At 42.7% G+C, this 18317-nt stretch overlaps 1 protein-coding gene across 1 annotated transcript in view; it reads left to right on the plus strand.

The window, feature by feature from the left end:
• The window catches only part of ulk4 (unc-51 like kinase 4), a 125341-nt gene that overhangs the window by 17953 nt on the left and 89071 nt on the right, over nucleotides 1–18317 (plus strand). The window contains exon 18 of the mRNA XM_061717916.1: nucleotides 7662–7745. Within this exon, the coding sequence (XP_061573900.1) occupies nucleotides 7662–7745 (84 nt within the window). The remainder of the gene's footprint in view (nucleotides 1–7661; nucleotides 7746–18317) is intronic.

Here is an 18317-nt window from a genome sequence, read left to right on the forward strand (position 1 = left end):
ATGGAGGAGTGGACCGCGGACTTCCAGGAGGCGCTGAGCCAGTCTCTACAAGCCCAGGATATTCTGCAGACGAAGCTGACAGACCTGGAAGCACGCTCAAGGCGCAATAACATGCGCATTTATGGCATCTCAGAGGGAGCCGAGGAAAACAACATCCAGCAATTTATTGAAGATATTATTAAAAAGGAGCTGGAGCCCCTCGCCGGAGTTGAACTCGGGATTCAGCGGTGCCACAGAGCGCTTGGCCCCAAACCCCCAAAAGAGGCGCAGCCCAGGTCTGTGGTCGTATACTTCCAGGAGTTTAAAACCAAAGAACTTGTGCTGCACTCTGCATGGAAGAAGAGGGAGGTCTACTATGGCGACAAGAGGATTTATTTTGACCATGATTACCCAGCGGAGACGCTGGCAAAAAGAAAGGCGTACGCGCAGATTAGGAGGCTTCTGCGAGAAAAGGGAATACGTTTCCAGACACCGCCGCCCGCGAAGCTACGAGTTTTCTTTGACAGCGGGCCGGTTACCTACGGGAGCGCAGCGGAGGCGGCGGAGGATTTGAGGAAGAGGGGGCTGCCGCTTACCTGCGAGAAGCCTGCGGAGTCGGGGCTCCCGGAGAAAGCGCGGAGGATCACCTGGCAGCGCCCGGGGAAAACAGCTGACCGGCGCACCCGCCAGGCCTGGATTAAGGAGAAGCTGCGCGGTTTTCAGCGGTCATAATGGCCTCGGCGGCAACGGGAACGGGAGGTAACATACTGTTCATTGATCTAACATTTTAAGAGCAGAGAGTTGGCTAAGGCAACCTGGTTAATAACGTTGGTGACGCCGGAGGATGGAGAGGAGAAAAGCGTTCATAGTGGGCGGGACTGTCACTTGTTTTTTGTAGCTGACTCCTCCCCCCGCTAAGACTGAGCTCTTACTTTAAATTTTGATTTTATTTTGACACTGCCATTGGAGGATGGAGAGGGGGAAAGCGATGTGCGGGAGTAAGAACTTTGCCACCTGTTGTTTTTTTTTTTTTTTTTTTTTTTTTTTTTCTCTTCCTCTCCCCCTCGCTTGCTCTCCTTTTTTTTCTCTTTTTTTAATATACTGAATGCGCTACTGGCAGCTCCTAATTGTATATGGGACTATACTTTGGACTTATTAATGTGTTGCTTTACTCTTGACCTATAGAGTTAATATAGATGACCGTCATATATGGGAAAGAGATCAGATCTTGACAAACAAAGTGCACAAATACACCCTTGGATTGGGGATATTATAGGTTGCACTGAAGGGGGGCTCTGGTGCTTAGCTAGACCACTCCCCCCACCTTTAAGAAGTGCTGTTTTACTTCAAAATGGAGGTCTACTTAAGTTTGTTGATTTTTTGTTTTTTTGTTTTTTGCTGTGTTTTGAGTTTGTTCTATGGTTCGAGAACAGTTCAAGTCTGGTCACCAATGTCATGTCATTCACCTAACTGTGGGATTAAATGCAATGTCAGGAATATAGGGTAATTACCCTTAATGTAAATGGTTTACACAATCCGATTAAGAGGAGTAAGGTTATTGCAAAGATGAAAAGGGAGAAACCGCATGTTGTATTCTGGCAGGAGACTCACCTCGACCGTACTGAACACGAAAAGTTAAAAAAATATGGGTTTAAAAATACATTTTACTCTAGTTACAAGAAAGGGAAAAAAAGAGGGGTAGCTATTCTGATTCCTAATAGAGTGAATTTTCAATTGGTTTCTGAATTTTGTGATAAAGAGGGTCGTTATGTCTTTGTTAAGGGTTTCCTTGAACAAAAAGAAGTCACATTAGTTAATGTGTATATACCACCTGGCCAAGATCATTCCGGTATTAAAGAAATCTTTAATTTGATAGCTTCTGAAGCCTCTGGAGTTTTAATATGTGGTGGAGACTGGAATATCCAGTTACAATGTAAACTAGACTCCTCTAACACATCAAAGAGGCCTGCTCCCAATGCTAGAGTGACTAAAAATCTGTTGATGGAGCTCGGGATGATCGATGTTTGGAGGGAGCTCCACCCAACAGAAAAACAGTTCACATTTTATTCAGCAAGTCACAGAGTGCACTCAAGAATTGACTATTTTTTTACCTACAACTCAGACAGACACAGACTCAAAGACTGTACGATAGGGGTTCGAGATATCTCTGACCACTCACCTGTTTATCTAACTCTGCACTTAGACAATAAGAAGAAAAACACACTTTGGCGACTCAATACAAGTATATTAAATGACAAGGCATGTAAGAACTATGTACAGAGGGAATTTAAAGACTATATGGATAACAACAATAATGGGGAAGTATCGCCGAGTGTCTTGTGGGACGCTGCTAAATCGGTGATCAGAGGAAAGCTCATTGCTTACACATCACATAGGAAAAAAGAAAGGAATAAAAAGATGTCGGATTTACAAGAAAAGTTGAAAGTGCTGGAGAGGGAACACGTTGAAGGAAAGGATCCCCACATACTTAATGGAATCAACACAATCAAAAAGGAACTAAATGCACTCTATGAGCAGGAATTAGAGAAAAAAGCCAAATTTGTTAAGCAGAGATATTATGAGAATGGCCCTAGGGCCCTGAAACTTCTAGCATGGCGGCTAAGGAAGCAACAGGCAGAGAGTGCCATATTTGAAATTAAAGACCCTAAAACTAAAAAAGTGTGCCACAAATTAGAGGATATACAACAAATCTTTGAAGACTACTATAAAGAACTATATAGGGAACCGAACATGACTAGCCCTCAAGATATAACTAAATTCTTGGAATCATTAGATATACCTTCCATAGGTGAAGAACAGAATAAAGCCCTAACAGCAGACATTACAAAGGAAGAAGTAGAACGGGCGATTTCTAGGCTGAAGGCCAATAAAGCGCCAGGTACGGACGGCTATCCGGCTGAGTGGTATAAGGCCTTTAAAGAACAAGTAGTTCCCATACTTTTGGATTGTTTTAACCACACACTTAGAGAAGGTGAACCTCCGAGAACATGGAGGGAAGCAATAATCTCAGTTATCCATAAAGAGGGGAAGGACAGACAGGAGTGTAGTGCATACAGACCCATTTCTGTACTGAACATTGATTATAAGCTGTATGCGTCGATATTAGCTAAAAGACTGGAGCATATAATACCTGAGCTGGTGGAGCCAGACCAAACAGGCTTTGTGCGCGACAGACAGACTCAAGACAATATTAGAAGGGTGCTGCATGTACTTGATCATGTGGTTAAGGGGAATAACACAGCTGTAGCACTCAGTCTAGATGCCGAAAAGGCGTTTGACTCGGTACGCTGGGAGTATTTATACCTGACACTGAGAAGACTTGGATTTAAAGATGACTCGATTAGATGCTTTAAAACATTATATCTCTTACCGAATGCAAGAATCAAAATTAACGGTTACCTTTCGCGGGCCATTGAACTGGAACGAGGCTGCCGAGGTTGCCCTCTTAGCCCAGCACTTTTTGCCCTATTTATCGAGCCCTTAGCTCAGTCAATTAGGGACGACCAGGCAATAAAAGGAATAATGGTTAGAGGCCTGGAACAGAAGATTTGCCTATATGCGGACGACGTGTTGCTGTTTGTAACAGCGCCAGAGGTTAGCATCCCTAGACTGATGTCCTCACTAAAATACTTTGGTACCTACTCTGGATATAAATTAAATGTGCAAAAAACACAAATTTTAAGTTATAATTTTACCCCCCGGAAAGACATGCTAAATGAATTTGATTTCAAATGGAACTCATCAGAGATTAAGTACCTGGGGATTCGAATACCTAAAGATCTATCCAAAATATACGAAAGCAACTATGGTCCCATAAGTAAAAACATCAAGTCAGACATTGACAGGTGGTCTCAGCTACCCTTGGACATGCACAATAGGATAGAAACAATCAAAATGAATCTACTTCCCCGACTCCTATATCTCTTTCAATCCCTGCCAATTTTAGTTACACCAATGCAATTTAATGAATGGGACAAGTGGATTTCAAGATTTATATGGGCGGGTAGAAGGCCAAGGATTCAATTCAAAACATTGCAACTGTCTAAGGAGAAAGGGGGCAGATCGCTACCATGTTTAGCAGATTATTATAAGGCGGCACAATTGAGACCGCTAGCATGCTGCTGTAACCCAAAATATACAGCAAAATGGAAGGATTTGGAAACATCACAATTGCAGATACCACTGCAATCCATACTGGGTAGTAAAATACTGTATGAACAGCATTCTGGTAACCTCAATCAATGGTCTAAAGTTCCCCTTAGAATCTGGTTTAAGGAATGTAAATCACCATTACTCCAAAGACAGTCTAAACAGTTGAGATGGGTTGCTTTCGACCCTGACTTTGAGCCAGCGAGGATTGATGGGAGGTTTAATCACTGGCAAAGAATGGGTGTCACCTGCTATTGCTTAATATCGTCAAAGGGGGAATTTGATAGCTTCCAGAAAATCTCAGATACGTATGGTTTAGAAAAAAATTATTTCTTCAGGTACTTTCAAACCAGGACTTATTTTAATGATGAGATAAAACCAAAAGAAAAATGCGAGGCCAATTTAATTGACATGTTTATTGACATGTATAAAAATGGCAACAATAAGAAACTTGTCTCAAAATTGTACTCCCGTATTCAATCTACCAAAAATCACTCAACAGATAAGATTAGATTAAAATGGGAGAAAGAATCTGGTATTGTCATCACAGAAGAAGACTGGTTGAACATGTGCTCAGTGCAGTCTGGCTCTACCAGCTCCGGGCTCTGGCGAGATTTTTGCTGGCGGAGTCTGGTTAGGTATTTCATAACCCCTAAATTAAAATGTAGGCAGACAGGGGAGAAGGGCAGGGGTCTATGCTGGAGGAACTGTGGAGAACAGCTGGCAGATCATTTTCATATATTTTGGAACTGCCCTGCTATTCTGCCATATTGGCAAAAGATCATACAGGCAATACAAAATATTTTTGGTGATGTAATTGATTGCTCTTTCTCTGTTATTTTTTTGGGCAACATCGCACCCCATTTATTGGTGCGCGATAAGTACCTACTTAAAATATTGCTAGCAGCCAGCAAGAAAGCTATAACGCGAAGGTGGTTACAGGCTTCTCCTCCGACAAAGACAGACTGGATAGATACTGTGTCTAACATTCAAAATATGGAAAGAATGACCTTCTCACTAAATCTACGGATGGAAAAATATCTGCAATACTGGGATAAATGGATTGTGTATATGACCACAAGAGATGTCCACTGACCCACTTCTGTATGGACTGACATGTATCCTCATGAGAATAGGGTGTGTATCAATGTATAGGTGACCGACTGTTGTTGTATGTTATTCTGTATGTTTTTTTGTTTTCTTTGTATGATTTTTCTACAAAAATAAAGTATAAAAAAAAAAAAGACCCCGAGATACTTGAACTCCTCCTCCTCGCAGGACCTCTCCACCCACCTGGAGAAGGCACGCCACCCTTTCCCGGTGGAGAACCATGGCCTCGGTTTTGGAGGTGCTGATTTTCATCCCCGCCGCTCCTGAAACCTGCAGCTAAAGTGATGTCAGCCAAAGTTATCATTGAAAAATTTTATGTAATGATATGCTCTCATCATGTTTGTCATCGAACCATTAAGAACAGGAGGCTGGGAAACTGTGAATGTGATTGACTCTAATCTGCTTTTTAAATCGTATATAAATTAATTTCAAAACAGAATATGCCTGGACAAGTCTGTTAGGGCATGTCCCAGCTGCCACCGGGTAGAGGGTGGGGTTATACCCTAGACAGGTTTTATAGAGAAAACAATGTGTTTTCATTTCCCTGACTCTGGAATAATTGAATTGATTTGATTTGATGAGTTTAAAATAATCAACCACAAAGACAAAGACAGGTCTTTCGTCATGTCTTCATCTTTAGGCAAAGAAGTGAAAAAGGGAGCTCAAATTCCGCCTCAAAAAATATGAGACAAGAAGTTTTATTTCAGTTTATTTCTGCTTCACCTCAATTGAACTAAGCAAGCCAAATAAGCAAGACTTTTCTTTACACTTCTAGATAACTGTCAGCTCACCTTTGTATCCTTCTGAAGTCAAACAGAACATTTCCTGTGGAAAATCTAAAATTAAAATCTCAGATTCTGCAATGATTCTTTACCTATTTTATTCATATTCCTCTCTCCTTTCGGCTTTATTGGTGTCTCTTCCTGAAAAGGGAACCCACATTGTCTGTATAAAGGCAGGAAAACACAATATTTGAGTAATATGAAGTACCCCTTTAAATTTTCTCAGGCAAAATGAACTGTTAGACATTTGTCAGACCCAGGCTCATAGTGCCATCCCTATCAAGGTCTCAAAGTTAGCTGTAGCGTAAAGCCACACAGAATAGCAAGGGAGTATTATTTAACAAAAAAAAAAAAAGAAAATGCTGTTGAGGTAACCAGAATTCTTTGGAATGTTCAACAGTGCTTATATAACTGTAAAAGGTCACTTTTATTCTGGGAGAAAGTACAAATATTTCTCTCTCAAATGTCTGATTTGTTCACCAATAGTGTAAATAAATGAAATAAATGCAAATAAACAAATATGCATTTTTTTTTATTTTTTCCCAAAAAATATCACACCTGTATCTAACACTTTCTTAGTTTAGGCAAATGCAATCTTCTCTCTAGAAAGCAGTTGAAAACCCTGGTCACTGGAAATGTTTTTTTTTTTTTATCACTTTAAACAATGCAAAAAATCTGGACACATCAGTGTTTATATATGATATACAGCTGCATGATATCAGAAATTCATGTAATATGCAGCAACATTATTTATAATTCTGATAATATGACTCGTGATACACACATACTTCAGGGTATGAAGTATCCTGCAACATGGTTGCAAGGCAGAATAATCGTACTCCCCTTAGCAGAACATCACCATGCTCCATTTTCTCAGAGAAAAAGGGGGGGGGGGGGGGGGGGGGGGGTGGTAAGTAAGGTGGCCAAAGACACTAGCATAAGGAACAATCTACAACAATGTTGTTAAACTCAAGGAGAAGTGTAGAATAACTTTTTTGTAAATTTGTATCCATGTTGTAAACCAATACGCCACGTATATGTGTATATGTACTGTTTATTTAGCAACAAGTTATTCTTGGCCCACATTTGGCCCACGGTACACTTTATCATCTCAGCCACTGGCATCAATATTGAGTGTGGGTGTATCAGACAGTGAAGATTGATCAAATGAGTCAAATATTTCACCGACATACAGACCATGAATGAATAAATGCATTGCACTTGGAAATATAATGTATGGCATGTATTTTTTATAATTTTTGTTGTCTTTACAATTTTGATATAGTGCATATTGGTATTCCGACTGTGATAAATTTTGATACATTTTGCAGCACTAATAAGATCCGTTAGATATTTTGACATTTCCTAACGGCATAGTGCTGTACAGGAATGATGACATGTAATCAAGATAGCTTGACTCCTCATACTTCCCATTCCCCTCCCTTACTTGACCCTTTCTTACCCTTTTCCACACTCTAGTCTACTTGCATCTCCTCTACTTTATCTGTCTGCCTTTCTCTCACTCCAACTCCACTCCTCCACAGCCTCCACCCCCTAACTGTACCCCTCTCCCCTCCCCTCTCACCATTCCTCACCATCTTTTCTATGCCTCTCTATCAGGAGGAGAAGAGAGGATCCCCAGAGGGACTATGGTTTGTTCCCGCTGCCGCCTACACTGGCTTAATGAGGAGCCTGCGGGAAGGGGTGAGTGTCTCTGTGTATGTCTGCGTGTCTGTTTGTGTCTGTGTCTGTGCCTGTGTTACTGTGACTAAGTCTCACACTGTGCGTCTGCATGGTTGTATATGTGTGGCAGGAGATCCCTGTGAACAGTAACGATGAGGCAGCTGTGGGGGCCTAAAGCGTTGTTTGCCAGCTGCAAGTCAAGGGCATGCAGAGCAGTCATACACACATGCATGTGCACACACTCTTACCTGCATCAAAAACAGCCCTTTACTGCTTAGCAGCCTGACCTCAGCTGCAATTAGGACCCTCCAGACACACACATACAGTAGATAACCCAAATGGACATATCTGTCTTTTTCTCTTTTATATCTAAACTGTTATTCTATTTAATTCTGCTCCGTTGTTTGTGTTAGTCTGTCAGAAAAAGATAAGATGATATGACTGTTTAGTTTAACAGTTGAATAAAATGACATATCTCCAGTGAATGACATGAATAATAAAATACGTTATCAAATACATATATCAGGTCCAATCATGCCACGACAAAGACTGACTGAGTCATATTTTAGTTCCAGTACCAAAATGATCTCATTCATCTTCTCCTTATGACTATGGACCTGTTTCCCTAACATCTCACATCATGAAAGTCCTGGAGAGACTTTCATGATGTGAGATGTTGTGGATACAAGCAGCCCAAATGAGTTTTCCCCGCAGGGTGTCTGAGCTCTCCTTAAGAGATGGAGTGAGAAGTTCAGTCGTCCAGGATGGGCTCAGAGTAGAGCTGCTGCTCCTCTGCATAGAGAGAGGGCCTCCCCACCATCTCCCACCTGTCTGTCCCTAGCAGTCAGTTGAAGAAAGCAACTAGAGAGATTAAACCAGAATAAGGCTGCAGATCTAGATGACAGGATTCTGCAGCATCTGTTCAACCTCAGCCTAAGCAAGGAGAAGGTTCCAGTGCTGTGGAGATCAAATATTGAAAGTCCTGGAGGGACTTTTATTGGTCCACCTGAATAAATAAACAAGCACCTTCCAGGACCCATTGCAGTTTGCTTATCATTGTTGGGGTCAATGAACCACAGTCATCTGAACGGAGCAGACAGTACTCTGAGGATCATGTTCTTTGATTTATCCAGTGCATTAACACCATCCAGCCTGCATTACTAAGTAAGATATTCCAGAAGACACAGCTGGATGCCTCCACAATCACCTGCATTACTGACTACCTGACAAACCACAGTTTGTAAGGCTGAATGGTTGTGTGTCTGATCAGGTGATCAGCAGCACAGGAGCACCACAGGGGACTGTACTCTCACCACTAATTTCATCTTTATGCTGTACACCTCAGACTTCCAGTACAAGTCCTGTCATCTGCAGAAATACTGAGATGACTCAAGATGTGGGATGAATCAGTGAATGAGAAGAGACTGAGTATGTAACAGTAGCATGAGTGGTATAGGGGAGGAGAGAGAGTTGACTTATTTATTATTACCTGTGACAGTAATGTGGTGGACACGCTCACACTTCGCGTATATGGCCTTAGGGGACCAGACACTTCCTCCGAGCTTCCCAGCTTGCCTCACTATCCATCTTTTATCCCTCCTCTCCCTCTTTTGAGTCTGTGTTTCTTCTTTTTTTTTCCTGGCATTCCATTCTTCAAATACATTTTTTTTTCTTTTTAAATTACAGACATCTAAATAATCTTTGTTCCTTGGGCGACAGACTGCTGAGAGTTTAAAAAGTGGTCATTTTATACCACATCCTATTATATTTCCATATACTCTCAAAAAGTTACACTATTAAGATATAACACTGTATGTACAAGTTTGGGGACTAATGGGAAAATTGCACGTTTTAAGAGTTTTTTTTTTCTTATTTTGTAATGAAAAGAAATTGATGCAAATTCTTCCACAATCAGAAAGAGAGAACAGCCTTTTCATCAAATGTTATGGCATGTTGGACCATAGGTGTGTGTCTCGAAAAAAAAACAAAAACAAAAGGAGATGCAACTAGTGTCTCAGAGATTAAACGTGTTTTGGTCTGAACTGTGCAAATCAACCCCAGAACAAAAGCTTATGAAGACCTTATGAAGATGCTGGATGAAGCTGGTAAGAAAGAGCCATAAGCCATTACTCCTAAAAAACAACATAAAAAAGCCAGATTACAGTTTGTAAATAGACACCAAGACAAAGACCTTAACTTCTGGAGACATGTCCTGTGGTCTGATGAAACTAAAATGGAGCTGTTTGGCCATAATGACGAACGTAAAACAGCCCTGTGGGGCTGTTTTGCTCCTGCAGGAACTGGAGCTCTTCATAAAATGGACAGCATCATGAAGAAAAAATTTAACATGGAAATATTAAGGCAACATCTCAAGAGATCACCAGGCCGCTAAATCCTGGGCGCAAATGGGTCTTCCAAATGGACAATGACTTTAAGCATACTTCCAAAATGGCTAAAAAGTGAGAAAGCTCAACAGGTTAAACGACATCTACTGGTGAAACGGCAGTAACGCAGTCTGAACAGGTCAGGCCATGTTCAGTCACACTGATAAGGAGCAGACCAGCTAGTGAGCAGACTAAAGCTGCAGGGACTTTCTATGTGCATTTCCCATATCCTGTGTGCGTTTTTGAGGATATGCAAGTGATTTCTACCTCCTTAGTGTTGGATATTTTGATTATTATTGCAGCTAAGTTTGGATGCCTGTGATGGCCTAATAATGAATATTGTATTCATTATTATATAATAATTGGATATAAGATTATGCTTGCCTCTGTTAATGCAATTGTACAGTTTATTCCACCACTGAGAATACAATCTTTGTTGCTGGATTATGCTTAAATGGCAGTTTATTCATTAATCTTTCATTTTAATTGTTGAATAATATTCTCATCATCATTTCTAATACATTCTATTACTTTCCTCTATATTTTTAGACCACACACACACGCACACACACACACACCCATGTTGTAAAGGGATATTAAAACCAACAACCTGTATTAAAGAAGACTAAAGGGATCTCTCTGTTCAATCGCCTTGATTCTTTAATGGGGATCATAGTCCATGATCTGCCGCCTCAATCACCAATCCTTCTTTCTGAGTCTCGCCCCTCAAACATTTGTCCTTCGACCCCGATTGAGTGCAACTTAAGAGGAGGATCATGGACAACGCAGCATCAGGCAAAACACAGCCCCGAAGACATCCACAGAGAGAACATCACTTACCTGCTTACCTGGATGACTACAAAGTTGGATTCCAGTCATCTGCGCACCTGGATCTACCGACTGCTGTTTCCCGCTCTAGCAGCCACCACAGCAGTAACCATAGCAGGTCATCCAACAGACGTTCACACATCCATAGCAGATCTATTAGGTGTAAATGTAACTCAGTTGGTACGTATCCCACTCAGGGTCTCTCAACTGCACAAGCCGCAATCCTGGAAGAGAAAATAAAGCAGTTGGAGCTGGAAGATATGCGCTGTATGATTGAGCATGAAACTCAAGCTGACTTTGAGTGTAAACTCCTCGATGACCAAGCAAAGGAAGCACAGCGACTCCAAGATGAGGTACTCCAAGCACTCACTAACCAGCTAGAAAGAGATCAGCGCCTGACGAAGGCTGCACACGACCTTGAGATTGCTAAGCTTTGTTTTTCTATGCTTTCCAGTAGCTGGGCACCTGCACATTCATCTTCACACTCCGACAAGTTAGACCCTTTCTTGGGATTTCCAACGCCAGTGCAGGTAAGACAGGTTGATGCATTTCCAACCACCTCCCAGCTACGGTTGAACCAGTTACTTCCAACACCTGCTCCTGTTGTGCACCCGCCTATTCCTCCCCAACAAGTGATGCAACAAGTCAATCCAGTATCTAAGGCGCCTCCTGCTGGACCACAGCAACAGCTGGAACCTGCTGCCACCCCAGCGATACCAGGTTGTTCGTCAAACCCAACAGCTCAGTTCCAGGGTCCAGTACCCATGGCACCTATGCCTACGAGACTACAACTTGGCCCAGTTTTAGCACCTGCTCCTGCACCACAACTTGTGCCACACCCTTCAGCGCATGTCATCACTTCAGGACCTCTGGCCCGTACTGCGCCTCAAGTGGCATTGTCTGTTGAGTCACAACTCCCAAGTTTGCACTCTAACTAACAATCTCCTGCTAATCCAGTAGTCTCAGTTTACAACAGTGTACCAACCCCCCTACAGCTACAGCCAACCAGCTATGGAGCCACTCAGCACTGCTCACCACGTTAGCGATGGAGCTCCACCATTTTTCTCGACTCACCATGGGCAACAGCCTGCTCCCATTCTCTTTGCTCCCCACCCTGGTTACACACCAATACGTGTTACTCATAGCAACAGCCCTTGGAATCCATCAACTTTCCGTTCTAGGGGGCACGGTGGCGCAGCAGGTAGTGCAGCCGTCGCACAGCAAGAAGGTCCTGGGTTCGATTCCCGCCGGGGACGCTGTGGGCGCTGAAGTGCGTGTTAGTTCCCCCATGACTTCAGTGCCCACACCCTGGGTGGGGTTGGCAAAAGGGCCTTTCTGTGTGGAGTTTGCATGTTCTCCCCGTGTTCCCTTGGGTAGCTAATGGGAGCTACCCTCACAAAAACATGCACACAGTCCTGGGCTATACATGCCCCCTCTGGCCAACCGGGGCGCCAGATGGGGTGGGGAGGATCCAGCCGGAATAACGTGATCCTTCCACGCGAAACCCCACCCTGTCTGGTGAAAAGATGCGGCCTGCTCACTCCTCAGGTTAAGGAGGAGACCTGAGCTCAGTGCAGGGCCCTCCCGGGGTTGGTAGAGGATGGCAATGCACAGGACTGTCTAGGTAGGAGCACTGGGTAATAAAATGGGGAAAAAACCGGGATAAAAATATTTAAAAAAAAAAAAAAAAAAAAACTTTCCGTTCTATTGTCAAGAGTGGTCAGGAGAGTGACTTTGCTCTTTTTAAGCTTGCTCTAGACAATGTACTGGGGAGCAACCTTCACCTCAGCAAGCAATATGAATATCAAGTCAATATCAAGGACACATCAAGGATACGCTTGCAGCCCACTGACACACCGGTGTTGAGGTTCATGTGGAGAGACATGCAGAGGGAGGGAGAGCCAACCATTTTCGAATGGCAGGTGCTGCCAAGTGTCTACATCAGACCTGGGCAATCATCATCATCATCATCATCATCATCATCATCATCATCATCATCATCATCATCATCATCATCATCATCATCATCATCAGACAAAACTTCATATAGTGTTGGAAAGAGGTTCTTATAGCTTTCTAAAGACAGCACAATATTGTCTTTGCACTCCAAATATTAAGCAAGATACATCATAATAATTGTCACTGAACTGTGATTTTGAGAAAGTCATTTGTACTGTACATTTTGTACATTTGTAATCTAACCACCTCGTTTGGTGATTTTCAGTTCTTTTTCCTCAATGAGAGAAATCTAGTCTCTGTTGGGCTTTAATGAGTGCATCAAAGTCAGGTTGAATGTCTAAGGTGGAGATGCATAGCAAAGCTGACAGATGATCATCAGTGAGAGAGGATCTATACCTGGATTTGTTGAACTTCATTACAGAAAATGTTTGTTCACATATGTAGGTAGAGCCAAAGAGAACCAACATCTTTTGAGCATGTCTCCTCATGTTTGGAAAGTTCTCCTCCTTGAGAGAAGAGTAAAAATCCAGCAGTGATCCTGACTTGAAGTGTTCCAGTTGAACATCACTGGGTGCATAATCCACACTGCAGGTAAAGGGAGAGGAAATCATGTGCATTTCATCCTCGATTGTTCTGAGATATTCAAATCACCTTGAAAACTCCTCATGCAGTGCTGATGAATACCTGCAGAGGTGATCAGCTGATGGTGTGACTTCTTTCAGGGTTTGCATGTGAGTGAGACTGTTGCTATCCAGTTGGCTTGAAAGAAACTGCAACTTTCTCATGAACACCTTCACCAAGCTGTTCATTTCAAAAAGGCCCTTGCCTTGCAGCTTGGTTTTCAGTTCATTCATCAGTGCAGTCACATCAACAGCAAATGCAAAATCTGCAATCCAGACCTCATCTGAGACCTCTGGGATGTCTTTGCCTTTCTTTTCACAAAACTCTTGAATCTCTGCTTTCAGGTTCCAAACTCTTTTTAGCACTCTGCCAAGGCTAAGCCATCTGACTGTTGTGCGGTAGCCAATGTCACTATGTTCAGTCTCATGCTCCTCCAAAGTGCAACAAACTGTCTGTGATTCAATGCTCGTGCCCTGATGAAGTTAACTATTTTAGTTACAACATCAATAACATGGTTAATTTTTAGCACTGACCTGCACAACACATGCTGATGTATAATACAATGCAAAAATACCAATTTGTGATCTGCGTCTATTTCAGTCACTTTATCTTGCATACGTTTCAAAAGTCCAACATTTTTCCTCGGTCAGATTTGGACAACCATCCGTTGTGACACCTGCCAGTCTGTCCCATTTAAGCCCCAGCTGTCCAAGCATGCATTTAGTTCCGTGAACAGATTGCTCCCTGTCGGAGTCCCTTTCATTGGCCGCATTGCTGCCAGCTCCTCTGTAATCTAGTCCGTTATCCCACGGACAAATACAAGTAAGTGACCTGTGTCACGGACATCACAGCTCTTGTCCAAAGTCAAGGAGAAGGAGTCAAAACTTGCCACTTCACGTTGCAACTGAAGCTCCAGATTCCCCGCAATGTCCTCGATCCTTCTCGTCACGGTTCGCCTGGAAAGCGGGACTTGCTCAAATGCTTCTTTTTTTTCAGGGCATATAAGTGCTGCAGAGTCCACTAAGCATTCTTTCACAAACTCCCCCTCCGAGAATGGCTTACTGTTTTTAGCGATTTTGTGGGATATCACAAAGCTGATCTTGGTTGCTGCATCCCTGGACGTGTGAAGCTTGGTAAAAAAGCCATGCTGCTTTTGTAGCTTAGCCAGCAAAGCTTCCGATGTCTGCGCCCTTTCAGAATCAGTCAAGTTTTTGTATTTCTCTGCGTGTTTCGTCTCCTAATGTTTACACAAATTGTAATCCTTAAACACGGCAATCTGCTCTACCACGGCTTTACCTCTGACTTCAGTAAATAAATACAAAGGTCCATGTTTTGTTAAAAATCCTGCATTCGGCATCCACCTTTCTTTTTTTTTAGCGTGAGCGGACATTTCTGAAGGCTTAAGTCGTTTTGTGATGATTTGACCTGATGTCACACGCATTGATTTACATATTGCGTCTTTATGTACGTGACTAAAAAAAAACCTTCAAAATAAAAGCAATGCAGCTTTAGCCCACTATGAGGTAAAATTAGAAAATATGTTTATTTTATAATTTCCAATTAAAGGGAAAGTTCGTTTTTTTACAACCTGGACCTTATTTCTGGCATTTTTTATGGTCGTATACTCACCCAGGCAAGTTTGGTGTCATTTGGAGTCCTTCGGAAGATATTAGGGGTTTTTTTGCGAGCCGCTTCTCCATATAACGGTAGTGAACGGGGCACAGCGGGACACAGACGATGCAGCGTCTAAATAACACATGATTGCCGCGAAACTCTTCATTTATTTTATGAATCACTAGATCTGCTTCCAGGACCTGTTGTCTACATCCGGGGCATTGTGTGTAACAAATAAATCCGTTTTTAAACAAGACCTCTGAACTCATGACGTCATCTCTGTGCGCGCATCGCAGACACAGCTCTGTGTACAGCACCATTTGTATTAGTTGTTGCATTTTTGTTGCATTTTTGTTGCAAGTCCTGCTTCCAGTTTTTTGCTTAAAAGTCAGAGTTAAAACGTTTGTTGGTGTAAAGCTTTTAAAAATCTCTGATGTTCTTCAAATGTTTCTGAATAAATATTCAGATGAAGGTGCCAGATGTTGGAATACAACCATTTAAAGTCTGAGTAAAGCAGAGAAAATCTGTTTTGAAACATTGTCTAAATAAATGTGTTTTAGGCACCCAGTCAAACATGATTTTGTTAAAACCATCCTCAAGATGGTTATTGTTATTATTATTATTATTATTAGTATTATTATTATTATGTATAGTATATCTTATTATTAGTATAGGTATCGGATAGGTGAATGGATGAATGAATGGGATGCCTGGGTCTGGGGCCCTCTGTTGTCGGCGCGGGTGTCGCCCTGTTGGGGGGTTCCCTCTCTCCGGGCCCGTCTCCGGTCCCCCCCGCTGCCTCTGCGGCGGGGCGCCCCTCTGGTCTTGGAGGGCCACTTTCGTGGGGGCGGGTGCGCCTGCCCGCGTCGGCGGCCGGGGCGGCTCTGTCTCTCCAGGCAGGCTGGCCCCCTGCCGGGTGGGGGTCGTTGGCCTGGAGGGTGAGGGCCTCCTGGCCACGTGTCCGGCCCGGACCAGGCGGCCGGGGATTGCCTGGGTCGCGGTCCGCCGCCGCGAGATCCCTGGCTGCTTCTTTCCGCCCGCGGGCCCCCTCGCCTACCGCCGGGGGGGGGGGGGGGCTCGCAGGCGGTGGGTTGCCTCCCTCCTACTTCTCCCCTCTGTGGGGTTGCTGGTGGCCTGGGTTCCGGGTTCTTCCGTGTCGGCCTCTGGTCTCGCGGGTGGCGGGGTTGTTCCCCCCCTCCCCCACTATAGATACACTTCAGGTGGAGCTTTGTTTGGTTTATTACACACACACACACACACACACACACACACACACACACACACACACACACACACACACACACACACACATACCCCCCCCCCCAAAAAAAAATAAAAAAATGTGTATGTGTATATTTATGTATGTGTACGCATATGTATGCATATATATATGTATATATATTAAATATAGTAATAATGCACATATATATACCTTTGGTTTCTACCGTCATGGTATCAATCATTAATATGTGTGCAGACAAGGTAAAAAAAAAAAAACCATCCTCAAGTAAAAAAAATGCGGTTTTAAAATCATGACAAAATGAAACATGTACTCTACTTTGAAAGGTTAGGAGAATGTCTAACTGAGGACACTGAAAGATTTAAAATTGGCTAAAATAACCTTCAATGACATGACAGTCAAAGCTGAGTTTGTCAATCAAATTGTCAAAAAATCAAATTCCTTCGATATGACATCACAAAAATACACTGCTGGTATTTCATATTTTGACAACTTTACAGCTTTGGACTAAGTTGTTAGCAGTGTTCAATTACACTACCTAAACGTTTATGTTTGCGGCATCACGTGTTTTTGCAGCCAAGTTCTGAGCACAGTGAGCATGTCTTAGTGGGAGAGTAATTGAGGCAATCTGGCTATGATAAATTGTGCAAACAATTAATCCATTAATCTCAGTATCTTCCTGTTAAAGATTGTAAAAATACCACAAAGATGAGAGTGAGAATGAAATATGCCCAAATTTGGGAAATTTGTGTAATCTGTAATGGTCATCTCAGCATAAGGCATGGCTTGCAAATACCCCTGTCTAATAATTATAGGCACTGTACACTCTTCAAAAGCTTCCAGTGGTGCCTAGTCACATTTTTGAACCTGAGGCCAAGAGACCATTAAAAGGCCCCAAAGCAGTCAAATCAGTCACAGAACATTTTATTTAAAATAACTTATTTTACATCCTTGAAGCTATCTCTCCTGGAGACCAATTGAGTCAATCTCAAATATCCCTGTTCATGCCACCATTCCTTTGTGACCATTCCCCAAAAAGTTGTCATGCACAGTCTCAGTGGCTCCAAATCCATAGTCCTCACATCTGTAGATATGAAGTGTTTTTAGCAGCGAATCTCTCCACATCACAGACTCACTTCGACCACCACAAGTTTGCTTATTGTGAACACTTTGCAGAGCACTTGACTCATCTGGAGAACCAGAAGTGCTATCTGAGGGTGCTCTTTGTGCATGAGTCTTGTGTTTAATGTAATCATCCTGGAAATATTAATTACCAACCTATGTTAACTACAGAAATTTCTCCCCACCTCTGCTTGGATTAAACATTTTCTCACAAACCGAACCACCCACAATCACTCGGCCCCCACCACTCCACCACACTCATTACCGCCTGCCCTCAGGGCTCCGTGCTGAGTCCTTTATTGTTTGCTCTGCATACGTATCACTATACTCAGTTCCTTCTAACTAATGCAGTCATCAAGTCTGCTTATGACATGGTTGGGCTATTCTGTTCTATTGAACCGTATCTCGAACGCAAAACGTATTTTGAATGCAAAAAGTATTTCAAATGCAAAAAGTATCTCTCCGCTTCGCCTTTCAAGGTCAAATATAGGATTGTGTTTCCATACAGCCTATAACTGACTTCCCGTTAGGGCTGCCACTAATTTATTATTTTCTTGTTGATTAATCTTATGATGATTTTTTTCCACTTATAATTCAGTAATTATGTCTAAGATGATAATTTATAAGAAGCTCAGAGTGAAGTTACTGCTCCTCTGTATTCAAAGGAATCGGCTGAGGTGCTTTCCTCATTTGGTCAGAATTGTCTTTCAGGGGAGCTGTTTTGGACATGTCCCATTAGACGGAGACCTTAGGGCAGACCCCGTGGGCTTGCTGCATACATTAGCTTTCTTGGTAGGGTTTGGAATGGCTTGGTATCCTCCTGGT

The sequence above is a fragment of the Cololabis saira genome, chromosome 3 (assembly GCF_033807715.1).
Source record: "Cololabis saira isolate AMF1-May2022 chromosome 3, fColSai1.1, whole genome shotgun sequence".
NCBI classification, from domain to species: domain Eukaryota; kingdom Metazoa; phylum Chordata; class Actinopteri; order Beloniformes; family Belonidae; genus Cololabis; species Cololabis saira.